The sequence below is a fragment of the Cavenderia fasciculata genome (genome assembly GCF_000203815.1).
Source record: "Cavenderia fasciculata unplaced genomic scaffold Scf_EU5ZYIE01BBABR-5, whole genome shotgun sequence".
Classification (NCBI taxonomy): domain Eukaryota; phylum Evosea; class Eumycetozoa; order Acytosteliales; family Cavenderiaceae; genus Cavenderia; species Cavenderia fasciculata.
In genome coordinates, this window is record NW_004457690.1 from 300487 (window position 1) to 324978 (window position 24492).

Consider the following 24492-nt stretch of genomic DNA (forward strand, 5'->3'; position numbering starts at 1 on the left):
CCCAACATCCCCACCCCCTACATAGATTACCAAATCAAACATTTTAGTAGAAATTGTTCAAAGTGGCTGTTAGAGGATGATTTTAGATTATTGGATCTATTTAACAAGCACCCTGGAGAATGGGACACCATTCAATCAATGTATAAGCACTCAAATGAGAAAGATGGAAAGAAATGTGTCACTCAACTAAGAGCTAGGTAACTAATCATTCGAAATCACATTTTTTAAAAATATATTTAACCTTTTATCTTTGTAAAGAATGAGATCACCGAAAATCATGGAATTACTGGTTACCAAAGAGGGATGTATCGTATTGGCAGAGATGTTTAGTGATTCGAACCCAATGGATGAAGAGGATTGGAATATTTTTTTGGATGAAATCAAAACCAAATATCCTATTTTGAATTATTTCACAGACCATAATATAAAAGGATTGATGTTTGTATTGGCAAATTACAATAATAATAATTCATATATTTATTAATTTTTTTTCATTAGTAAATTCAAACTATTTCCAAATGGAATATCAATGGATTCAAAAGACAAGGATTATTTGGTCAGTTTATTTGAACAATTTACAGACATCATGATTATCGCTGACCACTTTAGACGTTACAAAAATGGTATTCTTATCGGACCCAGAACAATCAAGAATATGTATCATATTTACAAGTTCCCCCATACAGAGTGGACCGAGCAAGAAACTGTTGCATTCAACAAAATAATTAATAGATTGGATACTCTCACCTTTCCATCCTTCCAATCCATCTCGAATGAATTAAAGAATCAAGGCATCAATCGATCAAGCAACCAGGTCATGAGGAAATATTTTTCTATTTTTAAACCAATTCAAGTTGCCGAGATGGTGGAAGGAAAGGTGGAACAACTTCAAAAGCTTGTTGAAGAGGATCGTGCACGAAATGGTTTGGTTGGTTGGTCAAATATTATAACTTCTCTTGGTCTTCCTCTGAGAATGAGACAGGCACTGATCCAATAGTAACTATAAAAATAATTTTATTACTTTTGTCCCTTTTATTAACCATTCATTTTGACTATAGTTATCCTAGAATTGATCCAGCCTATTCAACAAAAGGATACCCGTTTGATGAGGAACTTGGAATGAGCAATGGTGAAAGAGTGTTGATTGATGGAATCTACACCAAATATAGAGACACTTGTGAAAACCTGGTCATCTCTATTCAGTTTTTAGAATCAAGGTATCAACATAAAAGAAGAATCAACAAATAGGATTGTTTTCTAATTCCTTTTATTTTATAGATACAAGTATTTATCGTCACAATTGGTTTTGGAAGGTCGTGTTGGACTACTAAGAAAAGAATTGGAATCATTAGATTCAATGAAGAAATATTTAATTAATGTATCATCAATGGACGAGGACGACATATTGATTCTCAATTCAAAGAAGATATTTGGTTGCCCAAAATTTCCAGATCTGATCATTCGAATCCAAAGTCTCAAAATGGTGATCTACATTGAGATAGATGAGTTCCAACATACTTGTGAACCCTGCTCTGATCATTTCGAAAGAATGCCTATCATTTCAGATTGTGGTTTCAAACAAAGTAAATATGAAGTGAGTAACTAAAAAATACACCTCTTATTAATACCTTTTTGTAATAGAGCACGGAGACACTTCTATCTTTTTGAGATTCAATCCCGAGAAATATTCCATCGAGAGAGCTGCCAAGGAGTCGATCTCTGAGTTATTCCAGATCATTGAAAGAAACATGGGCATGTTCGTTGGTTTAGGCCGTTACGTTGCCTATTCGCATTTTACAAGTCAACGATTCCAATCGTATCTCATTCGTGAGAAACTTGGATCATTTGTTGATTCAACTGGTATGGTTATTTTAAATCCAATGATGATCTCTTGACTTGATTTATTAACATTATATTTTTTTAAATAGCCAACATCAAGTTCTACAGACTATAAACAATCAATTGAAGATCATAAAAAAAAGTAGTACTATTTTATAAATTTACAAACATTTACATATACACATAAATAATATATTAAAACATAAATTATTATATTAAATAATAATAATCAATCTTCATCAAAAGCGCACAACAACATAAAAAACATTTGTAAACAATAATACAATTAATTCTTTTAATTTTAAAAAAGATCGATCCAAAGACTGGTCACAGCTGCCATGGCAATAAATGTGAATTTATATAGAAAAAAACTTTACTTAGTTTTGAAAATATGATGACCAAAAATTAATTTATATATACAACTATCGAATTTCTTTTAATTTATCTTTTTGGCCCGACAAAAATATATGACGGGTTGTGTCGAAAAAACCTTGTTTGTTTGTTTGTTTGTTTGATCATCTTTGCAAGATTTCATTGATTTGTTGTTGCAGATCTTTTCCAAAGTGCACACACCACAAACAAATTTCCTTTTCAAGTAAATCAATCAAATTGATTGATAACAACAACAATTCGCAACAACAACACTTTTTTAAATTAAATCATCAACCATCACCACCGCTCCATCTCTTGCTTAATCTCTTTTTATCAATCTAATATAACATAACATGTACATACAGTATATATACTACTATTAGTCTACTATCTATCATAAACACGAATTCTACAGTAAATCTCTTCTTACCTAACCCTCTAACACACCCACCTCACACCTTCAACAACAACAACAACAAATAAACATATATCAAGTCGACTTGATTACTAGATAACTATATTATCAATAAGAAGAATAATAATAAAAGAGAGAGAGAGAGAGAGAGAGATGAATGAACAATATCATATAATAGAGGTTATTCATCAATCACCATTTATTAAAGTTTTAAAAGTAATTATACATACATACATATCTATATATCTACTACTATAGTATACTACTCGATCTAATACATCTTTTACTTTCTCTCTTTTTAAAGTGTCGAAAAAAGTATAGTTATCAATATGTTAATATTAAATGTTTTGATAAAAAGGCGATTGGTAATACATTGATTATTAAAGCATTGGTGCAAGAGATTAATAACCATCGATTGGTATCATGGCATCCAAACATCATTCAAATACTCGAATTCTTTGAATCTTCGACCGAGTTGTGTGTGGTCACTGAGTGTTGCTACGGCAACTTGGGTACGGTGCTGAGCGAGGATGCAGAGGGACTGCCAGAGAATCTGGTGCAGCTGATCGCTCAACAAATATCGAGTGCACTCTACCATCTCTTTTCCAATCGATACGTTCACGGTGACATCCATCCTTGCAACTTTATGATCACTAGTGATGGTATCGTCAAACTATCAGATAATCTAAACTTTAAACTTGGTCAATTACAACAACAAGTTCAACAACAACAAATTCAACAACAATCACCTGATGACTTGTATTTATTTGGTCATTCTCTATACGAACTATTAACTACAAAAGATGTTAATAATAATGGTGGTGGGCACAATGTCAATTTAACAAATCTAAATGGAATATTTTCAAATGATTTATTGAATCTATTACAAGTATTGTTGATAACAAACAACAATAATAGGGATTCTGAAAAGAAATTGGGATGGTCCGAATTAATCAATCATCCATTTTTAAATACACATAATGTCAAGGTTCAACAACAACAGCAACAACAACAACAACAACAACAAACTCCTCACCACAATTCACAGCAATGGATGCAATTAAAACAACAAAGAAGACATAGTACCAATTCATCAGCATCATCATCTAGTCCACCAAAATCAGCCAAACCTCCAACACCACCACCTCCAGTCCTATCATCATCCAGTCCTTTGATCAATGGACACAACAAGGAAAGGCCACCCTCATCTTCTATTAGTAATAGTGGTAGTAATAGTTTTAATAATAATAGGCCGACAACATCATCATCATCATCAACATCATCACCACCAATATCAATCCAACCAACACCAAATAATAGTAGTAATAGTATTTCTACTTCAATTATTCAATTATCACCAAAACAAATATCAACAAAATCACCAATCATATCACCTCAACAACCTTTGATCAATGGTTCAAATTCTTCTTCAATTAAAAAGAAATCAGTCAATGGTAATAATAATAATAATAGTAGACCACAAACACCATTATTTATTAGTAGTAGTTCAGTATATGGTACACAGATCTCTGTATCTTCACCGACATCGAATGGTACACCAAACAATCCATTCAATATTCAAAATAGACCTAAATCATCCAATTCTATAAACTCACCTCCTCAATTGCAACAACAACATCATATATTGGCAAGACCATCTACACCAACACGATATTCAGTCCCAACATCTCAACAACTTTTACAATCACCAAAGACTAGTCATGGAAACACACCTTTGATCTTGCCATTAAAGACACCTCCACAATCACAAAAGGAGGTGTTGATGATTGAGAGATTGGACATTTCCAACGATCCAACTGGCAATTCGTTTGTCTTGCCATTTGAATCACGAGATTTTTGGGTGCAACAAGAAACGAGATCAATCCATCAAAGCAACAATACACAAATGTTAAAGGACAAATTATTGATTCAAAAACTAATCTATCATTTGCAAGCTAGTTGTTCATCTCCATTGGATGAAAATAATCCAATTGATCTAAGTTCAATTGGTTGTATGTTACGAATTTTAATTAATTTATTTCAACAACAATGTAATAATAATGGTCAAAGTGGAGGTCAACAATCACCACCACCTTTTTATTCTTCATCATCCTCTTCATCTTCTTCATCTTCATCATCATCTTCATCTTCATCTATTTCATCAGTATATGTAGCATCACCTGTATTATCACCAACCAATGACACCAATATACTATTTAAAAGAAATATATTTTTCATTTTAATTGAATCCATGACACATATCTTGACGGAATTACAACAAATACAACATCCATTGCAACAACAATTATTACAACAACTTTTAGCTGAAATGTGTAATTGCGTAGGCGCCTATTTTGAATATTCACCATCACTTTTAAATATTCTATCATTTAATTATTTTATTAAAGATCAACAACAACAACAGCAACAGCAACAACAACAACAACAACAACCAAATCGACCAATCACACCCAATTCACCAAAAAGATTAAATCAATTTCAAACTAATCTTTCAATTCAATTTAATTCACCTGTACAAATTATCAATTATCTAACAAAATCAATTTCAAATTTTAGTTTTAATATTCAAAATGTATTTTAAAGGTAAAAAAAATATTAAAAAACAAGATATTTAAATTAAAGTTTATTAATTATCTTTTTTCTTTTTCTTTTTTAGTTTATAAGAAGTTTTTTTAAAAAGATTGGAGAATCACCAATACAATTTAATGAAATTTATAAGAGAATTTTAGAACAAAGTGATATAATCAATAATCTTTGTTTGTATTATCAACAACAACAAGAAATGTTTACCAGAAGAGAAGAAGATGATCAAAGACCATTGATTGTACAATGTTTTATTGCATTCTTATCAACCTCTACCAATAATATTTTGGAATTCCCATTGTATTCATTTTCACAAACATCCAACCTCCAATCCATTCTCAATCATTCCAACAATCTAATCTACCAAACTGCTTGTAATACAATTGGTGATGGATTGGCCAAAGAAGGAATCATTCAACACTTTTACGAGACCATGCAAGATCAAGACCACCGATACAATATCTTGCAATTGATCCTACATTGTTGTAGATCGTCTCGTTTGTTTGCTGAATTGATCAATCGTATGGAAGCTGATATCTACGATTCTAGTATGCAAGGACACCAACAAACTTGTTCACTATTGGATCATCTATTGGCACAAGACAAATTACAATACAATGAACAATGTATTATTGTATTGATTCTTGGCACTGTTGTCACTCAGATACCAGAGACTATCCCATGGATCATCTCTTGTGATTTGGAGCTATTGGTTAAAAAGTTTTTTGGCAATGCAGCCAATACACTATTGTCTTCGTGTACCTCTTATTTCCTTGGATCGTTTTTATCGGTATCTATCGATATTGAAAAAAACTATCTCCTAACCAACAATGAATTGTTGATTGAAACAATCGATCAAGTATCTCAAGCCATTCCACTTAAATATCTTAGAAAGTTATTTTCAAATCACATTCAACAACCTGCCGCTGCCGCCGCCACTCAAACACATAAAATGACAACGATTAGAAATATTGAAGGAGGATGTATGGGAAGGCCATGTATAGGTCAATTGGATGGAAGTGTATCAATTCTACTTAGCCTCTTAAAAAGAGGAGGACATGAGTTTCTGGAAGAGTTTTTGGAATCTGGTGTTTGGGAGAGTATATGTCATCACTTGCATGCAGCCGTTACCAATGGCAATTTAGATGGATGTAAAGAATTATCCCCATTTGGTGTCATTCATTTGTTACGTGTCATCTATGATGTACTCTCTCGAAACTCTAATCAAAACCTTTCATTCCTCGTAAAGAATAACTTGTTGATTAGTCTATGTACACTATTGGAACCAAAACATTTGGAAAAGATTAGAAATGAATGGTCATCTATTCAATTTGGTGGTACAAGTGGTCTTGCAACTCTAACTCAACAAATTATTCATATTCTTTATCTTCCAGAAAAACAACTTTTAAACAATAATAATAATAATAATAATAATAATAATAATAATAATAATAATAAGAATTCTGGTAATGGTAATAATAATCAAGAAGAAACAAATCCATTACATACATTGATAAGACATATTATGTTGGATTATAACTTGATTCAAAATATCATTTTAATTATTCCTCAATTACCTTTGGAATCACTTGAATATCCAATCATTCTTTTATCATCATTGGTAAATGATAGTAAATTCTCTCAACAATTTATTGATAATAATGGTTTAACTTTAATTAATCAATTATTAAGTCCTGAAAAGTAAAATATAGAAACAAAAAAAAAGAAAAAGAAAAAGCAAATAATTAATATTTTTTTTTATTTTAGGAAAAATTTAAATACAATTATAAGTAATACATTATTAATATTAAATCAATTTGTAAAGAATGGTAAAGATCATTATCAATCAATATTAAAATCAGATCTATGTACTTGGTTACCAAAATTATTAAATCATCATGATTCATCAATTCGTTCAAAAGCTTGTACTTTAATTGGAAATTTATTTAAATTTGATTCAACTTTTTATTCAATCATTTCAAAGTATGAAACAAACAAAAAAAAGAAAAAGAATAATATTTATTTATTTATTTATTTATTTATTTATTAATTTTTCTTTTATATTTTATTTTTTAGATATGGAATAATACCAATATTAATTGATAGATGTAATGATGTAGATAGTATAACAAGAAAATTTGCATGTATAGCAATTGGTAATTCAGCATTTCATTCGGATGAATTGTACGAACAATTGATACCGGCAATCGATGCATTTGTTTGTATTTTGGATAATCCACAGGAAGATGAAAAGACTCGATCCAATGTAGCAGGGGCTATAGGTAATATGGTTAGAAACTCTGATCTTCTTTGTCCTCTTTTACTAGAGACTGACGTATTGACAGTCATGTTTAGACATTTGGACAACCCATTGTTGATGAAGAATCTAATCATATCACTTGGCAATTTCAGTGTCTACCAGGAATGTCGAGATGTCATTTGTAATGAATTCCATCTTCAAGATAGACTAGATCATTTACAACACAACAATGATCCAGTTTTAATTAAATATATTCAAAAAATTAATAATATTATTAAATAAATTTGGAAAAGAGATAAATAATATTAATATTAATAATATACAAGTAGATCATTCTACAAATAATTATCGATCGATCAATTATTATGGGATCAAACATGAAAAGTCAAAATTAAAAAAACCTTGTTGACTTCAAAAAAAAAAAAAAACAGTGACAATGCAGAGAGAAGAAATAAAATACCACGCGACTTCACCACACCCAAACAAGCAACTCACAACTTTATTGTATTATTTTTCTATTCGTGCTAACTTTTAAACAAAGAAAGAAAGAGAGAGAGACTAGTATATAATCAATCAAAGAGAGAGAGAATGGCAATTGAACTTAGTACTGGTTTAATGGTTGCCTATGGCGCTATTTGGACTATGGCAATCATCCCAATTTACATTGGATCATACATGTCACTTAAAGATACAAAGGTAAAGAGAGAGAGAGAGAGAGAGAGAGAGAGAGAGAGAGAGAAAGAATGATAGAGAGAGATTGAGAGATTAGTTCTATATAGGTTTCTAACTCTTGTTTATCTCTACTTTTACTTTTAGGCAGAAACAATGAAAAAATCAGATGCATGGACATTCCCATTGATTGGTAGTGTATTTTTGTTTGGTTTATATTTAGCATTCAAGTATTTTGATAAGGATTTGATTAATCTTATCATGGTGTATTACTTTATTATTTTTGGTCTTTTTGCACTCTCACAAATGACTGCACTTGCTATTCGCTGGATTCTTGGTGTACAAGCACCAGTTACTCCATCCTCTACTACTACTTCATCATCCTCAAAGAAGAATAACAAAAAGCCAGCAGGAGCTATTTTGGATTTCCACATTCCAGCCATCCCATACATTGTTGAACGTACTCGTGTCACTGTTGACATTTATGACTTGGTTGGTTTTGTTATTGCTCTTGGTATTAGCTACTGGTACATGACTACCAAGCATTGGATTGCCAACAACATTTTTGGTCTCACTTTTTCGATTCAAGGTATCTCTTTGATTGGATTGCATGACTATTCGGTCGGTGTCATTCTTTTGAGTGGTCTCTTTTTATACGACATCTTTTGGGTATTTGGAACTGATGTCATGGTCACTGTCGCCAAGTCATTCGATGCCCCCATCAAACTCCTCTTCCCAAAGGATATTTTCGCCTCCACCTACCAATTCACTATGCTCGGTCTCGGTGATATTGTCATGCCAGGTATCTTTATTGCTCTCCTCCTCAAATTCGATCGTTCACTTGCCTCTTCTGACAAGACCATGAAAACTACCTACTTTACTTCAAACTTGATCTCTTATGCTCTTGGTCTTATGACTACTATCTTTGTTATGCATACTTTCCAAGCTGCTCAAGTAAGTGTGAAAATAATAATAATAATAGATAGTAGTATATTTATTAATTATTACTTTTTCTTTTTTTCTCTCTATTTTAGCCCGCTTTATTATACTTGGTTCCATATTGTATTGGTGGATCATTAATTGTAGCATTAGCCAAGGGTCAATTCAAGAAATTAATTTCTTTCAGCGCAGATGCAAACAAGCCCAAGGTTAAATAAATCAAAAAAAACAACAGAAATAATATATATATAAACAAGACACACTCAACCTGAGCATTGACACCCAAAGATAATGATGATAGTGATGATGATACCAAGTTTTAAAAGGGTTTGCAGAGGGAGGGTGAAAAAAAAAGTGATCATGATTACAGAGTGTGTTGGAATAGGAAGAGATGGAGATGTATGAAATTAACAATTGTAATACTCTCACTACTAACTACACTACACATAAATCTCATACGAATGATGAATGAAAAATCATTTTTTTTCTATAATTGTTATATTTTGTATCAATATTTATTTTAGAGTTTATGCAGAGATGAAAATATTAATACTTTTAATTTCAATAATATCGATAATCAATCAAGTGAATGGACAAACTACACAATGCAAGGATGCATTGAAACCATGGTTTGATTTAACTAGAGTTGGTATTAAAATTTCATGTTTTTTAAATGATGGAAATATTCTTTATGCAAGAGGTCAAGCAGCTCAAGATCGTGGTGTATTTAAAGCTACAGGTTCTTATTCATCAGTTGGTAAGTAAAAATATAAACATTTTTTAGATCATGTATTTCTAATTTTTTAAACTTTTATTATTTTTTATTTAGAGAGTATTCAGGAAGGATGTTTAGGGGGTAAAGATCAACCATTTGATATAAATCAAACAAAACCATTATTTTTTGATTATTCAAGTTTTCAAATCGATTCTGAAGGTCATGTTTTTATGGTTCCAGTTGGAAGACCAGCAGTCGATGTTTATGTAACAGAGTGTAGAGGAAATATTATGGTTGCCTTTACTACAAATGGTATTTGTACGTACCATTTCTCAAACAAGGCATATACCAATTTGGGATCAGAAAGTTGTCAAGACCCTAGAAATGAACCACCAGTCAATCAAAAGGCCGCCACTTTTGATACTACTTTAAATTCAGAATGGAATGAAAATGGTAAACATTATGGAATGTTTTCAAGTATAATTACCAATACTGGTAAAGTCCCATTCCAAGGAGTGGTATTCTCAGCCGATTTGGAACTCCGTGATCCATCAAGTATCTATAGTGCTGTTGCCATTGTCAAGGGTCAATGGAAACTACCATCCTATGTCCAAAGTATTCAAGTAGGTTCTACCTATCATTTTTCTTTTATTAAAGAAGGAAAGGAAATTCCTACTTTTAGAATTGATTCATTCTATTAAATAAACAAATATAATAAAATACATAAAGAATGAAAGAAATATATTTATTTTTTAAATTTTCCTTTTTTTTTAAAACATTGATAATACTACAAATAATAAAACAAAGATAATTGAGATATTTGTTGAATTTGATTTAATGGCAGAAGATTCATGATTCATTTCGTCACCACTGTGAGAACCATGAACGGTTGGATCTTCACTTGGAGCATATGGAGTACCAGTCATTTGCATGGTAGTGGTAGTTTGATTGGTCATTGGATTTAATCCTTCGGATCCAGCTGAAGCACCAGCAGTGATGTTTGGAGCATTTGGAGAGGTGATAAAACTAATATCATCCAACCACATGATTACATCATTTTCATTCTTGTTTCCAAAATTGATAGCCTTTTCAATGTGTTGGTGTTTCATGTCGCTAAAGAGGACTGTATGTTCTGACCATTCAGTAGTGATGTTGGTCGATGGCTTCCAACACGATTCTTGTTGTTGTCCAAAGAATACATTGAATCCATTCCATACTCTGCTGGCACGGATTGCAAACTTGATACCCTTGAAATAATCAGTTTGGAATTGTCCGGCACGGGTAATAGAGAGATAGGAACCTGCACCAATCAAATTAATGTGTAGAGATGCTTTGGACTTGTTGTAAGTGACGGTGGTATCAGAGACATTGAGATCCTTGTAAGAGTATGAACTCCAGGTATCATAACCTTGGGAAAACGAGTCGTTGTAGATACAGGTTGGGGTCTTGGCAAGTAGACAAGTGGCAGGTGATCCAACAACCTTTTGAGGGACAGCAAAGTTTTTACCAAACTCGTACACCTTGAGACGGTCAGATGATTTCAATACGACAGATACCTTATCACCATACAATGAAGTGGCAGTGACAGTGGCTGGGAATTGGATCTTGAAGCCAGCTTGACTCCATGAAAAGGTGGCAGAGTTGTTTTGACGGTTCATTTCAGCAGCATTTGGCATATTGGCACCTTTTATGCTGACCGATGAGATACCGACATTGTTGTTAAAAAGCAAGACATTGACATAGTATTCAGAGGTATCGTTTTGGAAACGAACCTTTAGTGGACCCTCGGTTGGACACGATACACGTCTAAAACCAGCGTCGTAAATGGTCGACAATGGTTCATCGGAAATCTCGGAAAAGGCATTGGGTGTAGTCATAAAGTAGGGACGGTCATTTGAACATTCATTGCCACCACAGAAATTGACAGCTCTTACAACAGTCGATCCCTTTGGTCCAGTAATTTCAAAACAATCTCCACATCTTGCAGAAGCATAAAAGATTTGATTCAATGTTGCAGTCATTGTCCCTGGAGTTGTCTCCCCATTATATGATCCATATCCACATGATCCATAAACTGTTAATGGTTCTGTACCAATAACTTTTCCAGACTAAAAATAAAAAAAAAAAAAAAAAGTAAATAAATAATTCTTTTATTTTTTTTAAAAGTTTACATACCATGCATTGAGTTAATGGGACACTTGTATTTGTAGAGTTTACAATATAAATAAAAGATAAAAGTAATATTAAAATTCTCATTTTCTTATTTGATTAATGATTGATTGATATTAGTTAACTGATTGCAAAATCAGTTTTTATACTTTTGTATTTTTTGTTGTTAATCCATTCCGTTCCATTGCCCCTTTGATAATCTTGAATAGTTTGATATTATTTTTTTAATCATGGGTACTTTTGATTAGTCATCTACTTTTTAAATCTGATTTTTTTAAAACCGTATAACCCTAACCCATTGTCCCACGTATCACTCTCTCTCGCTATATATATCCAAAGACTACTAAAAATAATATCGTAATGTTTTAAAATGAAAAAAGATTGATCAACTATTTTTCTTTTTGTGGGTGTGTGGTTGATTTCCAATCAAATAACTTTAAAACTGAAATGTTTAGAATTAATTAACATAGTGTTATAAAATATTTAACCATTTTAAAGTTAAAATTATTTTTTTATCCATGTACATGTTTAGGTGTGTGTTTGTGTTGTATTGATTGATACTACTTGTAAATTATTCTTCTTTAAAATTCATCAGTTTGGTCTAAATCTTCGTCATCACTATCAAACTCGTCGCTATCTTGGTCATCATCATCTACCTCGTCAAATTCCTCTTCTTCTACCAAAAATCCATTTGTTTGTTGTTTTTGTTGTTCCTCTTCCTCTTCTTCTTCAGACCCAGATTCTTCTTCTTCTTCATCTTGACTATCATCTTCATCTTCATCAGAAGGTGGTTCAAAATCTTCATCTTCATCTTCATTGTAGTTTTCATCGACACCATTTTGAAGTAAAGCATTTTGGAATGCCTCCATACCATATTGCTTCATGATGTTTTGCATGAATACTCTCATTTTAGCGCCTTCGTCACGTTTCTTTACGTCTGCCATCTTAACAATGATATCGTAGCCACTGATATCACCATTGTTCAACGCATTGAATGCAGTGTTTCTAACGACCAATGGTTGTGATGCAGCCTTTCTATGAATTCTTGCTGGATAGAATGGTCTACCTCTTGCAATATTTAATCTCTTTGCTAATATTCTCTTTCCTTTAATTACATTCTTTAAAGAGGAGAGAGATTAGTACAAGGTACTACCAAGCAATACTTTTATCTCATACCTTTGATATTTTTTCTTGTCTCTTTGCATGTTGAAACATTTGATATAATTCTGATAATCTGTCACTGTCCATTTTCTTTCTTTTCTCTATTTATCTTATTTGTATGCACAAATATAACTAACAATGAAACTTCTCGAGTTGTTTGTGAAAATTGAAAATAAAAGGGAGGGAAAACTTAAATTAAATATTTTTGCTTTATTTAAAATATATATATATATTTAGAAGAATTCTTCTTTGATAACTAAACCACCCTTCCATTGTTGAAGAGCCCATTGAGTCTTTTGAACCTTGTGACCACCATATGTGAAATCCATATACATCTCATAGGCTGTATTGTGTGACCTTCCTGGTCTACAAGTATCTTTAAAACTATAAAATTAAATGTATGAGCACAATGAATGTCATTTATAATTATTATTTTAATAATGGTATTAAATTACCCTTTGCTTCATGGATGGTAGCATTATTGACAAAACTTTCTTCAGCCTTTCTATTGGCATCTTTACCAACACGGTTGGTCGAATCACCCTTTTCAAACATTACAACATCATCGTGATAGTATTTTTCAAATACCTCTAGAATCTTGTTCTTGAATTCCCTTGACTATAGCTTCCAAGTTTAATCTATTATTGTTTGTTGACATTTTTAGTTGATTTCTTTTAAATTAAAAAAGTTGTTAATTATTTGTTTGTTAAATTGTGAATTGAATTGAATTGAATGATGATAATTTATTAGTATTTATATTGATTGGTTGAGTTGACTATTCGTCTGACTCGTATGTCTGGAGGAGATGGATGGAATTTTAAAATTCCTTTGAAACCCACCTTCTGAGCGATTCTTTTCAAAATTTAATAATGTTTACCTTATCATCATTCTAGATTTATTACACGTGTTCTCTGTTTTGATTGATAGACATGTCATTTTCACAACTAACTCAATCAACAGATCAACAACAACAACAACAACAACAACACCACAACCACAACCACAGAAATGAACTAAATAGTAGTTCAAATAATAACTTTGTATTTAATGATATAACCAATAATAATAATAGTAATAATAATGGTCAACTAGCACAAGGATCATCTCCTTTGAAACAACAGCAACAACAACAACAACTAATACAACAACAAGCTAGTTACTATTGTTTATTGGTGAAAGAGTATTCATCAGCAGAGAATGTTGAACTTCCACAAGACAACAACAACAACAACAATCAGACTACCTCTTCTGATTTATACCACAACCAACAACCAAATCGTAATAGTTATACACTCAATATAATATTGTCAAATGGAGACGATATTCAAAAGCTAAATGTAAAGTCATTCATTCATACTAAATCATCAAAGAATATGATTTACAAGACTGGTTCAATCGGTCAAATCGAAGATCCAAACTCATCATCAAATAATACAAATACAAATACAACTGCTACTACAAAGACTGTCATATCATGTTATTATACTCTTATGGAAGTAGAACAACAACAACAAATATTACAACAACAACAACAAACATCAACGTTGAAATTACCAACAACACCAACAATGAAAAGAAATACATCATCATCATTATTATTGGATTTGGAGGATTTGGATGATGTTGCCAATGATGATATAGAGAATATTGGTTCAATGGGTATAAGTAGTGATGGAGAGAAATCAAATATGAGCAATAGTCTATCACAACTAAATATCAATAGTATCTTGGAGGATATTGAAGACTTGGATTTTGGTGCATTCAAAGATAGTACAACTTCTACCATTATCACTATTGACAATGTTGATAAAATGGACCAAGAAGAAGAAGAAGAAGAGGATTTTGATATACAAACAACAACAACCAAAGAATATTATCTATGTCTTTGTTATGAACATTTGGAAAAGGAAGAAAATAGAATCGAAGCATATCATCTAGAATTGGGTGATTTCTGTAAAGATATCTCAAACTTGATTAAAGTTGATAATAATAATAATAATCTAAATGTAAATAATGAATTAAAATCAATGTTGTCAAATTGGTATTCAATTTGTGTAAGTAATTAAAAAAGAAAGAAGAAAAAAAAAAGAAAGAAAAAGAAATAATAATAACAATTAATCTACTTTTAAAATTTATTTTAGATAAATTATATACCAAGAATAATTGATTTATTAAATGATCAATTACCATTGGTAATACATGCAGCATTGTCTGGATATTCATTTGATGTATATATGCCAAAATCAGAATCCAAAGACTTTATTAGTTTTATTAGATCTATTAGTATATCCAATCATTCTGCTACTTTAATATCTCAACCTCAATTAATATCATTGGACGATACCATTAATAATGGTAATAATTATCATTATCAATTACAAACAAATACTGCAACCACAACAACAACAACAACAAATACATTGGAATTATTAAAACAACAACAAGATATAATACCAATCACTGTAAATTCAAATAATCATATAACATTCAATTATAATGGAAACAATTTATTTTGTAAGAAATGGAGTAAGAAATTTTATGATAACAAATATGATAGTTTATTATTACGAAATTTGATGGAAGATATTAGACTTAGAGTCATTCAAGAGTTAAATTTATTCCGTCGTATGGTTGATTCATCGAAATTAAACAACTATCTATTATACAAATGTTATCTATTTTTACTTGCAAATGATAACTCTGACATTATGTTACACCTTTTAACAAAAGATAATCCCGAACAATCCATCAAAGAATTATTATTGATTTTAACAGATCAATTAAATATTAAATAAATGACGTGTTTTGTTTATATAATATAATATAAATGTGAAATTTATTTATTCTCAATCTTTGACATTATAATTAAATAATCTATAACAAATGAATCAATTTTGAAACCAGCAGATGAAGACAAATCTTGATATTCTTTTTCTGTACGTTGTCTACCATTACAACTATGCCACAAGTCAATATCTATCCAAGTTCTATAAGTATAAAAGTCTCTATCTTTTTCAAGAATCAAGTCAAATATGTATACCTTGCCATTTGGTTTGATTGATCGACCGATGGTTTCTAAAATTTGTTTCGACTTGATGACATCCCAATCATGAATGATTTTACTCATTGTATAACAATCTGCGACTGGAACTTGTTCAAAAAATGATCCAACCACTTCACTAAATCTTGAATCCACATTTGTTCTATCCAACTTTTTATTGTTTTCAATCGTTTCCAATACATCAAAATTAATTCCTTTTTTAATATTTTTATTTTCTTTTAATATTTCTTGAATCAATCTATGAAAAAAATAATTAATTAAATATTAAATATTTATAGAGAATAAACCTTATTTGTTTGTTTGTTTGTTTGTTTTGTACCTACATTCCTTGAGATCCACCTAAATCTACGACAATTTGGAATTTTGAAAAATCAGCCATTCCAAGGAAATAGGGTATTAATGGAGTTGTTAAACCAGTCATTCCCTTTTCAAAGAGAGATAATTCCGATGGATTGTCCCAAAAGTATTCCCATATAGTTGAATATCCCTTTCCACTCCCTACACTTGCTTTACCCGTTTTGAGAGTTTCTCCAATATCACTACAACCATTGTACAAACAATCACCACTCTTGTAGAGAATGGCATCTCTTGTAAAAGAATTGTTTAACATTCTTGATAAATCTGATTGAGAGAAGATTCTAGATGACACCCCATCCACTTGGTCATGATGTTTGAATACTCCAATGGTAGAGAGAGCACGCATTATTTTGTGTAATGTCGTAGCATCCACTCTCAACTTTTTAGCCAATTCATCAACAGAATGAGGTTTCTCATCTGCCAACAAAGCCGATAGATTGAGTTTAGTAACCAAATGTAAACAACGTGATCTATATGCACCTTGTGTAATTTCAATCAACTCTATTTGTTTCTTGTAATAATCCTCTTCTATTGTTTTAGATGTATTATTGGTATTTTCCATTTCCTAAATGTAAATGTGTATTTATAAAAAAACAAAAAAAATTGAATATTGACACCCATTGACAGATTAATAATACCCACTACCACAACCACACACACACTCAAAACGAAAAGCTCTGGATTAGGATCATTTTAATTATCTCCTCCTCCTCCACTACACCAATTGCAAACAGATATATATTTATATATTTATGGTTGACTTGTTCCAGGGTGTGTGTGGTTGTGGTAGTGGGTATTATTAATCTGTCAATGGGTGTCAATATTCAATTGGACTATTTGCGAAATATCTCGCAAATAAAATATATATAAATATATATAATAGGTTACATGTAAACAATAAGAAATGACTATTTTCGGTTGCATGGGGTTTTAATAACCAAGATAACTCTTTACCATCTTGAAAGAGTTTGTTATATTGTATTGTATTATATTTAAACCATTTCTAATTACACTACTGGAATCGGTATTTCCATTATTGCCCCCAAGCAACAAACCAGATAATGAAGATACTGATAATTTTGTATTGTTGTGTGTTTGGTAGAGCGATAAAAATACACTTAGACCAAGTACACAAAACGATCCAAACAATACATAAAATGAAAATTTGTAGACATTGAATGGTTTCTTTTCTCCTCCATTACTTTTTAATGTCATTGCTTTCATCCATTGATAAGGATATGTACACATTGGTGATCTAAAATAAAATAAAGATATTAGTAAGATCTTGATACAAATATTTCTATCTATTTGAATTATTTTCATACTCTGGTAATAATGATATTTTAGATTTCTCTTGTAATTTCTTTGGAGGAACCTTTTCAAGTAATTGTTGTGTTTGTTTGATTAATTTATCAAGTGGTAAATCCTCTGGTAATGTTGAAAAAAAACTATGTACAACATCATATGAACATTCCAATACAAGTAGATTTGATTTAAAATGATTAATCAACTAAAATTAAAATAAATACAATAAATTAATAAATATTTGTTCAAATTTTTTGTTGTAAACTTTACTGTTTGACTTACAACAACAGAAAAATATAAAGGAGATAATGGATGAGAAGATAAAAAGTAATCATATAATCTTGCAATATTTTCAAGTTCGTCAAAGTTGTGTGCAAACCATGTTAATATCCAACTAATTGTAAACATTGATTGAACTTGTGAATCGTTTAAAAATTGATATGTCTAAGAAAATAAAAGAAAAGAAAAGAGGTTAGTCTCAAACTATGTCTATCTCTATCTCTTTTGTATATATTTGTACATACTTGATTATCAAGTAAAGATAAAAGTGGGAATACTAAACTAAGTAATTTAGATACTTCAGAGAATGATGGTAACATATTATCATTGATATGATATAAACTGAGACGCTCCAACATTGCAAATGATAGTGTCTCATTGGTTACCAACAGCAATATACTACCAATTTCATGATAACCTTGAAAATAATGAAGTTGTGGATGTAATGAAAGGATTGCATTGATGATACGTGTCAACTCTGCTCTTTTCTGATCTCTCAACTTTGACTTTCCCTTTGTAAATCTCCACATTGATCTTTCTACATCTTTTGCTACTTGATCTGTATCTTTATGTTCAACAATTGCATCTAAAAAGGATAGACTATAGTGTTAGTGTGTGTATCTTTTTGAAAAGTATATTGTATACTATACTATGATGATTAATAATATGATCTGAATCAATATCTAATAACAATGGCCATATCTTTTTACGTAGAGCAGAGTTTACAAATCCAAACTCTGTCATTGAACATCTTTTTAATCCTTCTATATCAACCTATACATATCAATCAATATGTTAATATCATAAATCATCATTGCAATAGTGACTATATTCTAGAAGGTATCATATATCATATATCTATAGCTTACAGGTGACCTATTCAAACATGCTTGAATTAATCTTATTTTATTTGCTTGTTTTCTTTCTTGATCTGTAAACATGATAATTATATATATATATATATATATTGTAGTTATTGTTGTATATAAATAAAAAAAATATAACAAAAAAAAAAATAGTTAATGAATTGGATTGAATATCGAAAATGAAATGACCACCCGGACAAGTAAACTAATAAAACAATAATAATATTAATTCTTTATTTACAGTTTGGAGTTAATAATAATAATAATAATGATGTTGTTTTGTCTTGTTTGTATAATAATTTTGTCTCTATACCATATATATTCGATTGTAAAGGTGAATAGAAAATTGGTCCATACAGATTCGATAATCTATCTATCCATACCCTCCTCCCATTTATAAATCTTTTCTGTAGTGTTCAAATACATCTTGGTCAAGATGTCGATGGTATACCGGTATGCCAACGTTCATGATCTCTATGGACGCCATGTGGTGATCACCTTGATCATCTAAACTAGACTTATAATCAGAGCGATCGCCACATAGCGCCCATAGATCGTCACGTGTAGTGATTTGCTTTTCCATTTAGAATGCACTATAATATGGAATGATATAGTGCAGTAGACTTTTAATCGACGCACATACGCTACGTACCTCGTGTATGAATCTTTTACCTCGGAGGTTATGCACCATCCGATCATGGTTCAAACAACATAGAAAGTCTTTATTACTTGATCTTATATTCTTAATTACATACAATAGATATACACAGTAGGAGGGCACCTCTACATATACTCTATTATATTTCTAAAGAAAGTTTAATAAATGATTGTGCCTCTTGTATTTACTGAGATAGTGGAAACGAATGAGGAATAGAAATAGAACTCATTTATAAATGGTCTTTTCAAAAAGAATCATTTTTTTCTAATTATTTTTATTATATTTTATTATTAATGATAATAATAATAATTACTATATAGTTTGGTTCTTTCATTTTTGTTGTTGTTGTTGTTGTTGCTGCTGTTCAATAGGTTAGACAACAGAAGAATGGGATTGGATTGGTCAATTGGTGTGGAGTTTTTTTTAATTATTATTTACAATGTAGTTTTTCTTTTTGGGAAACTTTTCCTCTATATGATCCTTGTTTGTCTATGATTTAAATTATTATTATTATTATTATTATTATTATTATTATTATTGTTATTATTTGTTATTATTTGTTATTATTTGTTATTATATATTCTTTTCGTTTTTCAATAATAAAGGTTGTGAATCTTCTTTGGCTGAAATATAATTTGAAAAAGATGAACTTGAGCTGATTGAATAGTCGTCGACCGATCCATCCAACATTTCTTGCTTGATGATGAGTTGTCTCTTTTGTTGGTACTTGTAGTAGAAAAGTAGAATCAAGAGTAAAAATATTTGGAATGCTGCACTGACATATGACAACCAAGTCGATACACTTTCTTTTGAAACAAAAACCAAGAAATAAATTGTTAAAACCGTTCCAGGACCTTGAATTAATAACATTGTAATTGATAATGATCCAACGCTCTAAACAACATATAATAAAATAAACAACTGGTTAGTATCATATCATATGATATATATTACAAAAAATTAATTAATATCTCTCCTTTCATTCATACCTTTGAAACAAAAGTTTTATAAATTTGTGGAGACCATTGAATAAAAGTAATGACAGTGGAAAGGATACCCATTCCATAGCCAAAAATATATGATGCGTGATCACATGGTCCATATTTGTTTATAAGTACCGCTACAACTATCGGTATGACTACTAAAAACGCTATGAGTAGGCCAAAAAATATAATTCCAATTTTGTATTCTCTCTTTGCCGCTTGTACATTGGCAACATTTGATTCTTCAATATCTTTTAAATCGTTTGGTGTAAATAATATATACATTATATAACTAAAAAAAAGAAATTAATAATAATTAATCATATGATCCTTTTTTTTTAAATAATAATCGGTCATATGATTGATTATCTCTCTTCTCTTCTCCTATCTTCTCTCTTACATTGGTATAGTGAAAACCCATAAAGAAAATAATTGAATTAAAGCCAACATTGAAGGTGCACAATCCAAGAACGATGTTTGATAACATGCTTGAATTTGTGGATATTTGATCATAACTAAAATAATATAATATAAAGGTTGATTATTAATTTGTTTCTCAAAAAATAAAACATATAATAGTCTCTATTTCTTTACAACATACAAGCATTGCATACAGCAGAAAATTGATTAATATTTCCAAGGAATAACCAAAGGTAACTAAGACCAACCGCTCTTCTAGTCTTTAAAAGTTTAATATGTTGTGGAAGTGTTGATCCTACACCACCTATAATCAAACCAACACCAAGGGCAATACTCAACCCATCCATATGTATTAGAATGTCATCGAAAGCTGTTGCCGATTGTGGTTCTGTACCATTTATACAAAACCCAAAGGTCTCTGAATTTTCAAACATTCTAATAGATAGAGAGGTATATAGTACTATATATCCTATTATCTATCAAATATATGTTATATATATATATAGTTGTCTAAAAAGTGGTACTACTTTTTGTTCTCTTGTTCCTATTCTATTCTCTCTATCTCTTTTTAATGTATATAAATATATGGTTGTGTAGAATATATATATATATATATATATATGATATGTAGAGTAGTTTATGTATTGTTATATAATTATTATTATTGTACAGAAATCCTTTATAGATTGAAATTTGAATGAATGACAAAAAAGAAGAGTACTCATGTACACCTATAATAAATGTTGTGTACTAGACTCTATAGAGCTATTTATAACTAAATAGATTGATGATAAGGTAAGGGTACAGGGCCAATACTAAAAAAGGAAAGAAGTGAGAGTAAGGAAGGAATAACAATAATAGAAACACACACAAACAAACAACAACAAAATTTGGAGTGTATGTAACTCAGTGACTTTCTCACTCAATCATCATGAAACCAGAGTAAAAAAAAAGGAAATAAAAAATTAAATTATATACTCTATTTTATCAGATCGAACAATCTCCCACCCCCACAACCAAGCAGCATGCACCTCGTTTCAAGATGATTCGACTAAACTAAAGTTCGTAGTGCCAACGACCTGAGACAATGCCAACCTTTTTTTTGATGACCTCATCAAGTAATGGGAATTCACTCATTTATGGGGGCTTTTCAATTTCCCCAAGCAACTTGTTTGCCCATTAATTTTGAACTTCGAAACCCAAGACAAGACCTAATATGATGAATCGATAAGATTTATATATCTTTGTGTTCAATTTTAGATAATCACCATTCATTCAATTTGGTACTCTCTACACTTTTTCCAATTTAGTTTAAACATTCTTTTATTCTTATTCTTTCATTTTCATTCTTTAAATCCCAAGAGAATAGGTCAAACAAAGGATCATTAGAAAAGTTATTTTTATAAATGTATTATAGATAGTTGTTTGTATGTTTGACTTGATGCATCTGTCAATGATCGACTCGGACCTTATCCAAACTAAAAAAATGATTAAAAATGAATAAAAAAGAATAGTTGTTATTTGTCCTTGCAACCAAAACGCAAACATTTAAGACGGAGGTTGCAAACTCTCAAATTAAATTAAATGTCTTTGTCTTTGTCTTGAGAGAGATATTAGAGAGATAAAAGAAAGAAAGAAAGAAAGAAGAAGAAGAAGAAGAGAATGGATACAAATAATAATAATAGTCCAACTAGTGTATCTTATCATGTAGGTTTTGGTTTGGTTTAGTCATAGAGTTACTATAGTCATAGTGCTTACTTTCTTTTTTTTTCTTATAGAAAGAGAATATATTAGGATGTAAACATTACCCAAGATCATGCAAGATTAAAGCAGCTTGTTGTGGAGTGTTTTTTGTTTGTAGACTATGTCACAACGATCAGAGCAAGCATGAGATTGATAGATTTGCCACCAAAGAGATCATGTGTATGAAGTGTCAGACTGTACAACCAGTTGCTGAAAAGTGTATTGGTTGTGACATACAATTTGCTAGATACTTTTGTGCACACTGTAAATTCTATGATGATACACCAGACAAGAAAATATATCATTGTGATGATTGTAAAATATGTAGAGTTGGTGAAAGAGATAGTTTTATTCATTGTAAACGTTGTAATGTAAGTAAAGTAGATTATATATATATATATATTTGGTCCAAATACTAATTACACACATTCACATTCTCTCTCTCTTAGGGATGTTTAAACAAGGTTGGATTTGAAAAACATGTATGTTTGGATAATAAATTTGAAGATAGTTGTCCTATTTGTATGGAAGATCTGTTTTCAAGTCGTGATCCAGTGGTTTCATTAAAATGTGGACATAGTATGCACAGTGAATGCAATGATCAGTTTGCTAAATCTGGAACCATTCAATGTCCAATGTGTAAAAAGTCTGCATACAACCTCACTGAATACTGGTTGCGAATAGACGCTCAAATAGCAAGACAACCAATGCCTAGAATGTACGCAGGATCAACATGTTCAGTACTATGTTGTGACTGTGACAAGAAATCAATGGATATTGCTCTTCACTTTTTAGGAAACAAATGTCAACATTGCAATAGTTACAATACAACAATCATTGGCAAAAATTTACAAATAGATTCTTCTGCACCTGAAGAACCACTTCCAAATCCAAATCTTCCTCTTTCTGATGATGAGGAAGGTGATGATGAGGATATAGATGATGATGAAGATATGGATGATGACGAATTTGATATAGATGAAGATGATGAAGAAGAGGATGGCGATGAAGAAGAAATTCGACCAGGATTTGGGGAAGAAATAGATTCAGTTCTAACTCCAATATTAGTTCAACAACTTTCACAACTTCCAGTTTTCAATAGTATTTTAAATGGTGAGACCAATCTTATTGATGATCCTGCCATCCAACAACTTCGACAAAATCCTCATATCGATCAACTAATGAATGTATTACAACAAAGATATCAACAACAAAATCATAATCCAAATAATCCTAATAATAATAATCCTAATAATAATAATAATAACCAATAATAAATTATTGTTCAATCAAACTACTCAAACATTAGAGTAGTCAATACAAAGGTACCCTTCAAATTGAAGTTCATAAACGAGCTGGACATTTTTTTTTATTTGTTTGATTTATTTATTTTTTTCAATAAGCCGAAGACCCGGCTTCCGAGGGTCACCAAAATTTATGCCGTGGTGGCCACCATTGTAAATTTTGATGTAATGCGGTGGTGTATGTGTCGTTCGGTTGTTATTTATTTATAGATTGGGTCGCTGCTGTTCTACAACAACAGGACAAGATTGATTACTTTGAGATCTAGTCCATTCTATCTACCAAATATAAATTTAATATAATTGATTAATTTCTTTAAAAATTTTATATGGTTGAGAGAACCAAGCCATCATCCTTCAAGGATCCCAGTTATGT

At 30.7% G+C, this 24492-nt stretch overlaps 11 protein-coding genes across 11 annotated transcripts; 6 read left to right on the top strand and 5 right to left on the bottom strand.

Annotated features, from left to right (window-relative positions):
- Positions 1-138: 138 nt before the first annotated feature.
- On the top strand, positions 139-1954 carry DFA_09078 (uncharacterized protein; the record flags this gene model as incomplete). The annotated part of the gene is made up of 7 exons (XM_004354882.1): positions 139-197; positions 259-438; positions 499-996; positions 1059-1217; positions 1279-1583; positions 1642-1860; positions 1929-1954. The coding sequence occupies 7 exons, from the start codon at positions 139-141 to the stop codon at positions 1952-1954; spliced, it is 1446 nt and encodes a 481-aa protein (XP_004354934.1).
- A 352-nt stretch (positions 1955-2306) lies between these two features.
- On the top strand, positions 2307-7772 carry tsuA (Rab GTPase domain-containing protein; the record flags this gene model as incomplete). The annotated part of the gene is made up of 7 exons (XM_004354883.1): positions 2307-2336; positions 2595-2625; positions 2805-2842; positions 2931-5219; positions 5304-6931; positions 6998-7213; positions 7307-7772. 7 exons carry the CDS (start codon positions 2307-2309, stop codon positions 7770-7772), a joined length of 4698 nt encoding a protein of 1565 aa, XP_004354935.1.
- A 306-nt stretch (positions 7773-8078) lies between these two features.
- On the top strand, positions 8079-9316 carry DFA_09080 (peptidase A22B family protein; the record flags this gene model as incomplete). Its single annotated transcript, XM_004354884.1, has 3 exons — positions 8079-8186; positions 8307-9113; positions 9194-9316. 3 exons carry the CDS (start codon positions 8079-8081, stop codon positions 9314-9316), a joined length of 1038 nt encoding a protein of 345 aa, XP_004354936.1.
- A 173-nt stretch (positions 9317-9489) lies between these two features.
- On the top strand, positions 9490-10514 carry DFA_09081 (uncharacterized protein; the record flags this gene model as incomplete). Its single annotated transcript, XM_004354885.1, has 3 exons — positions 9490-9497; positions 9623-9855; positions 9928-10514. 3 exons carry the CDS (start codon positions 9490-9492, stop codon positions 10512-10514), a joined length of 828 nt encoding a protein of 275 aa, XP_004354937.1.
- Positions 10515-10583: 69 nt separating this feature from the next.
- On the bottom strand, positions 10584-12069 carry expl7 (expansin-like protein; the record flags this gene model as incomplete). The annotated part of the gene is made up of 2 exons (XM_004354886.1): positions 10584-11921; positions 11989-12069. 2 exons carry the CDS (start codon positions 12067-12069, stop codon positions 10584-10586), a joined length of 1419 nt encoding a protein of 472 aa, XP_004354938.1.
- A 494-nt stretch (positions 12070-12563) lies between these two features.
- On the bottom strand, positions 12564-13230 carry DFA_09083 (uncharacterized protein; the record flags this gene model as incomplete). The annotated part of the gene is made up of 2 exons (XM_004354887.1): positions 12564-13100; positions 13159-13230. The coding sequence occupies 2 exons, from the start codon at positions 13228-13230 to the stop codon at positions 12564-12566; spliced, it is 609 nt and encodes a 202-aa protein (XP_004354939.1).
- A 146-nt stretch (positions 13231-13376) lies between these two features.
- On the bottom strand, positions 13377-13698 carry DFA_09084 (uncharacterized protein; the record flags this gene model as incomplete). Its single annotated transcript, XM_004354888.1, has 2 exons — positions 13377-13519; positions 13599-13698. The coding sequence occupies 2 exons, from the start codon at positions 13696-13698 to the stop codon at positions 13377-13379; spliced, it is 243 nt and encodes an 80-aa protein (XP_004354940.1).
- Positions 13699-14072: 374 nt separating this feature from the next.
- Positions 14073-15938, top strand: DFA_09085 (uncharacterized protein; the record flags this gene model as incomplete). Its single annotated transcript, XM_004354889.1, has 2 exons — positions 14073-15197; positions 15285-15938. 2 exons carry the CDS (start codon positions 14073-14075, stop codon positions 15936-15938), a joined length of 1779 nt encoding a protein of 592 aa, XP_004354941.1.
- Positions 15939-15989: 51 nt separating this feature from the next.
- On the bottom strand, positions 15990-20003 carry DFA_09086 (RabGAP/TBC domain-containing protein; the record flags this gene model as incomplete). Its single annotated transcript, XM_004354890.1, has 10 exons — positions 15990-15994; positions 16045-16442; positions 16528-17126; positions 17714-17816; positions 17887-18071; positions 18149-18310; positions 18391-18731; positions 18796-18919; positions 19664-19753; positions 19983-20003. 10 exons carry the CDS (start codon positions 20001-20003, stop codon positions 15990-15992), a joined length of 2028 nt encoding a protein of 675 aa, XP_004354942.1.
- Positions 20004-20242: 239 nt separating this feature from the next.
- Positions 20243-21506, bottom strand: DFA_09087 (uncharacterized protein; the record flags this gene model as incomplete). Its single annotated transcript, XM_004354891.1, has 4 exons — positions 20243-20563; positions 20659-20944; positions 21053-21167; positions 21254-21506. The coding sequence occupies 4 exons, from the start codon at positions 21504-21506 to the stop codon at positions 20243-20245; spliced, it is 975 nt and encodes a 324-aa protein (XP_004354943.1).
- Positions 21507-22734: 1228 nt separating this feature from the next.
- On the top strand, positions 22735-24089 carry DFA_09088 (uncharacterized protein; the record flags this gene model as incomplete). The annotated part of the gene is made up of 3 exons (XM_004354892.1): positions 22735-22779; positions 22851-23186; positions 23265-24089. 3 exons carry the CDS (start codon positions 22735-22737, stop codon positions 24087-24089), a joined length of 1206 nt encoding a protein of 401 aa, XP_004354944.1.
- Between the last annotated feature and the right edge of the window lie 403 nt (positions 24090-24492).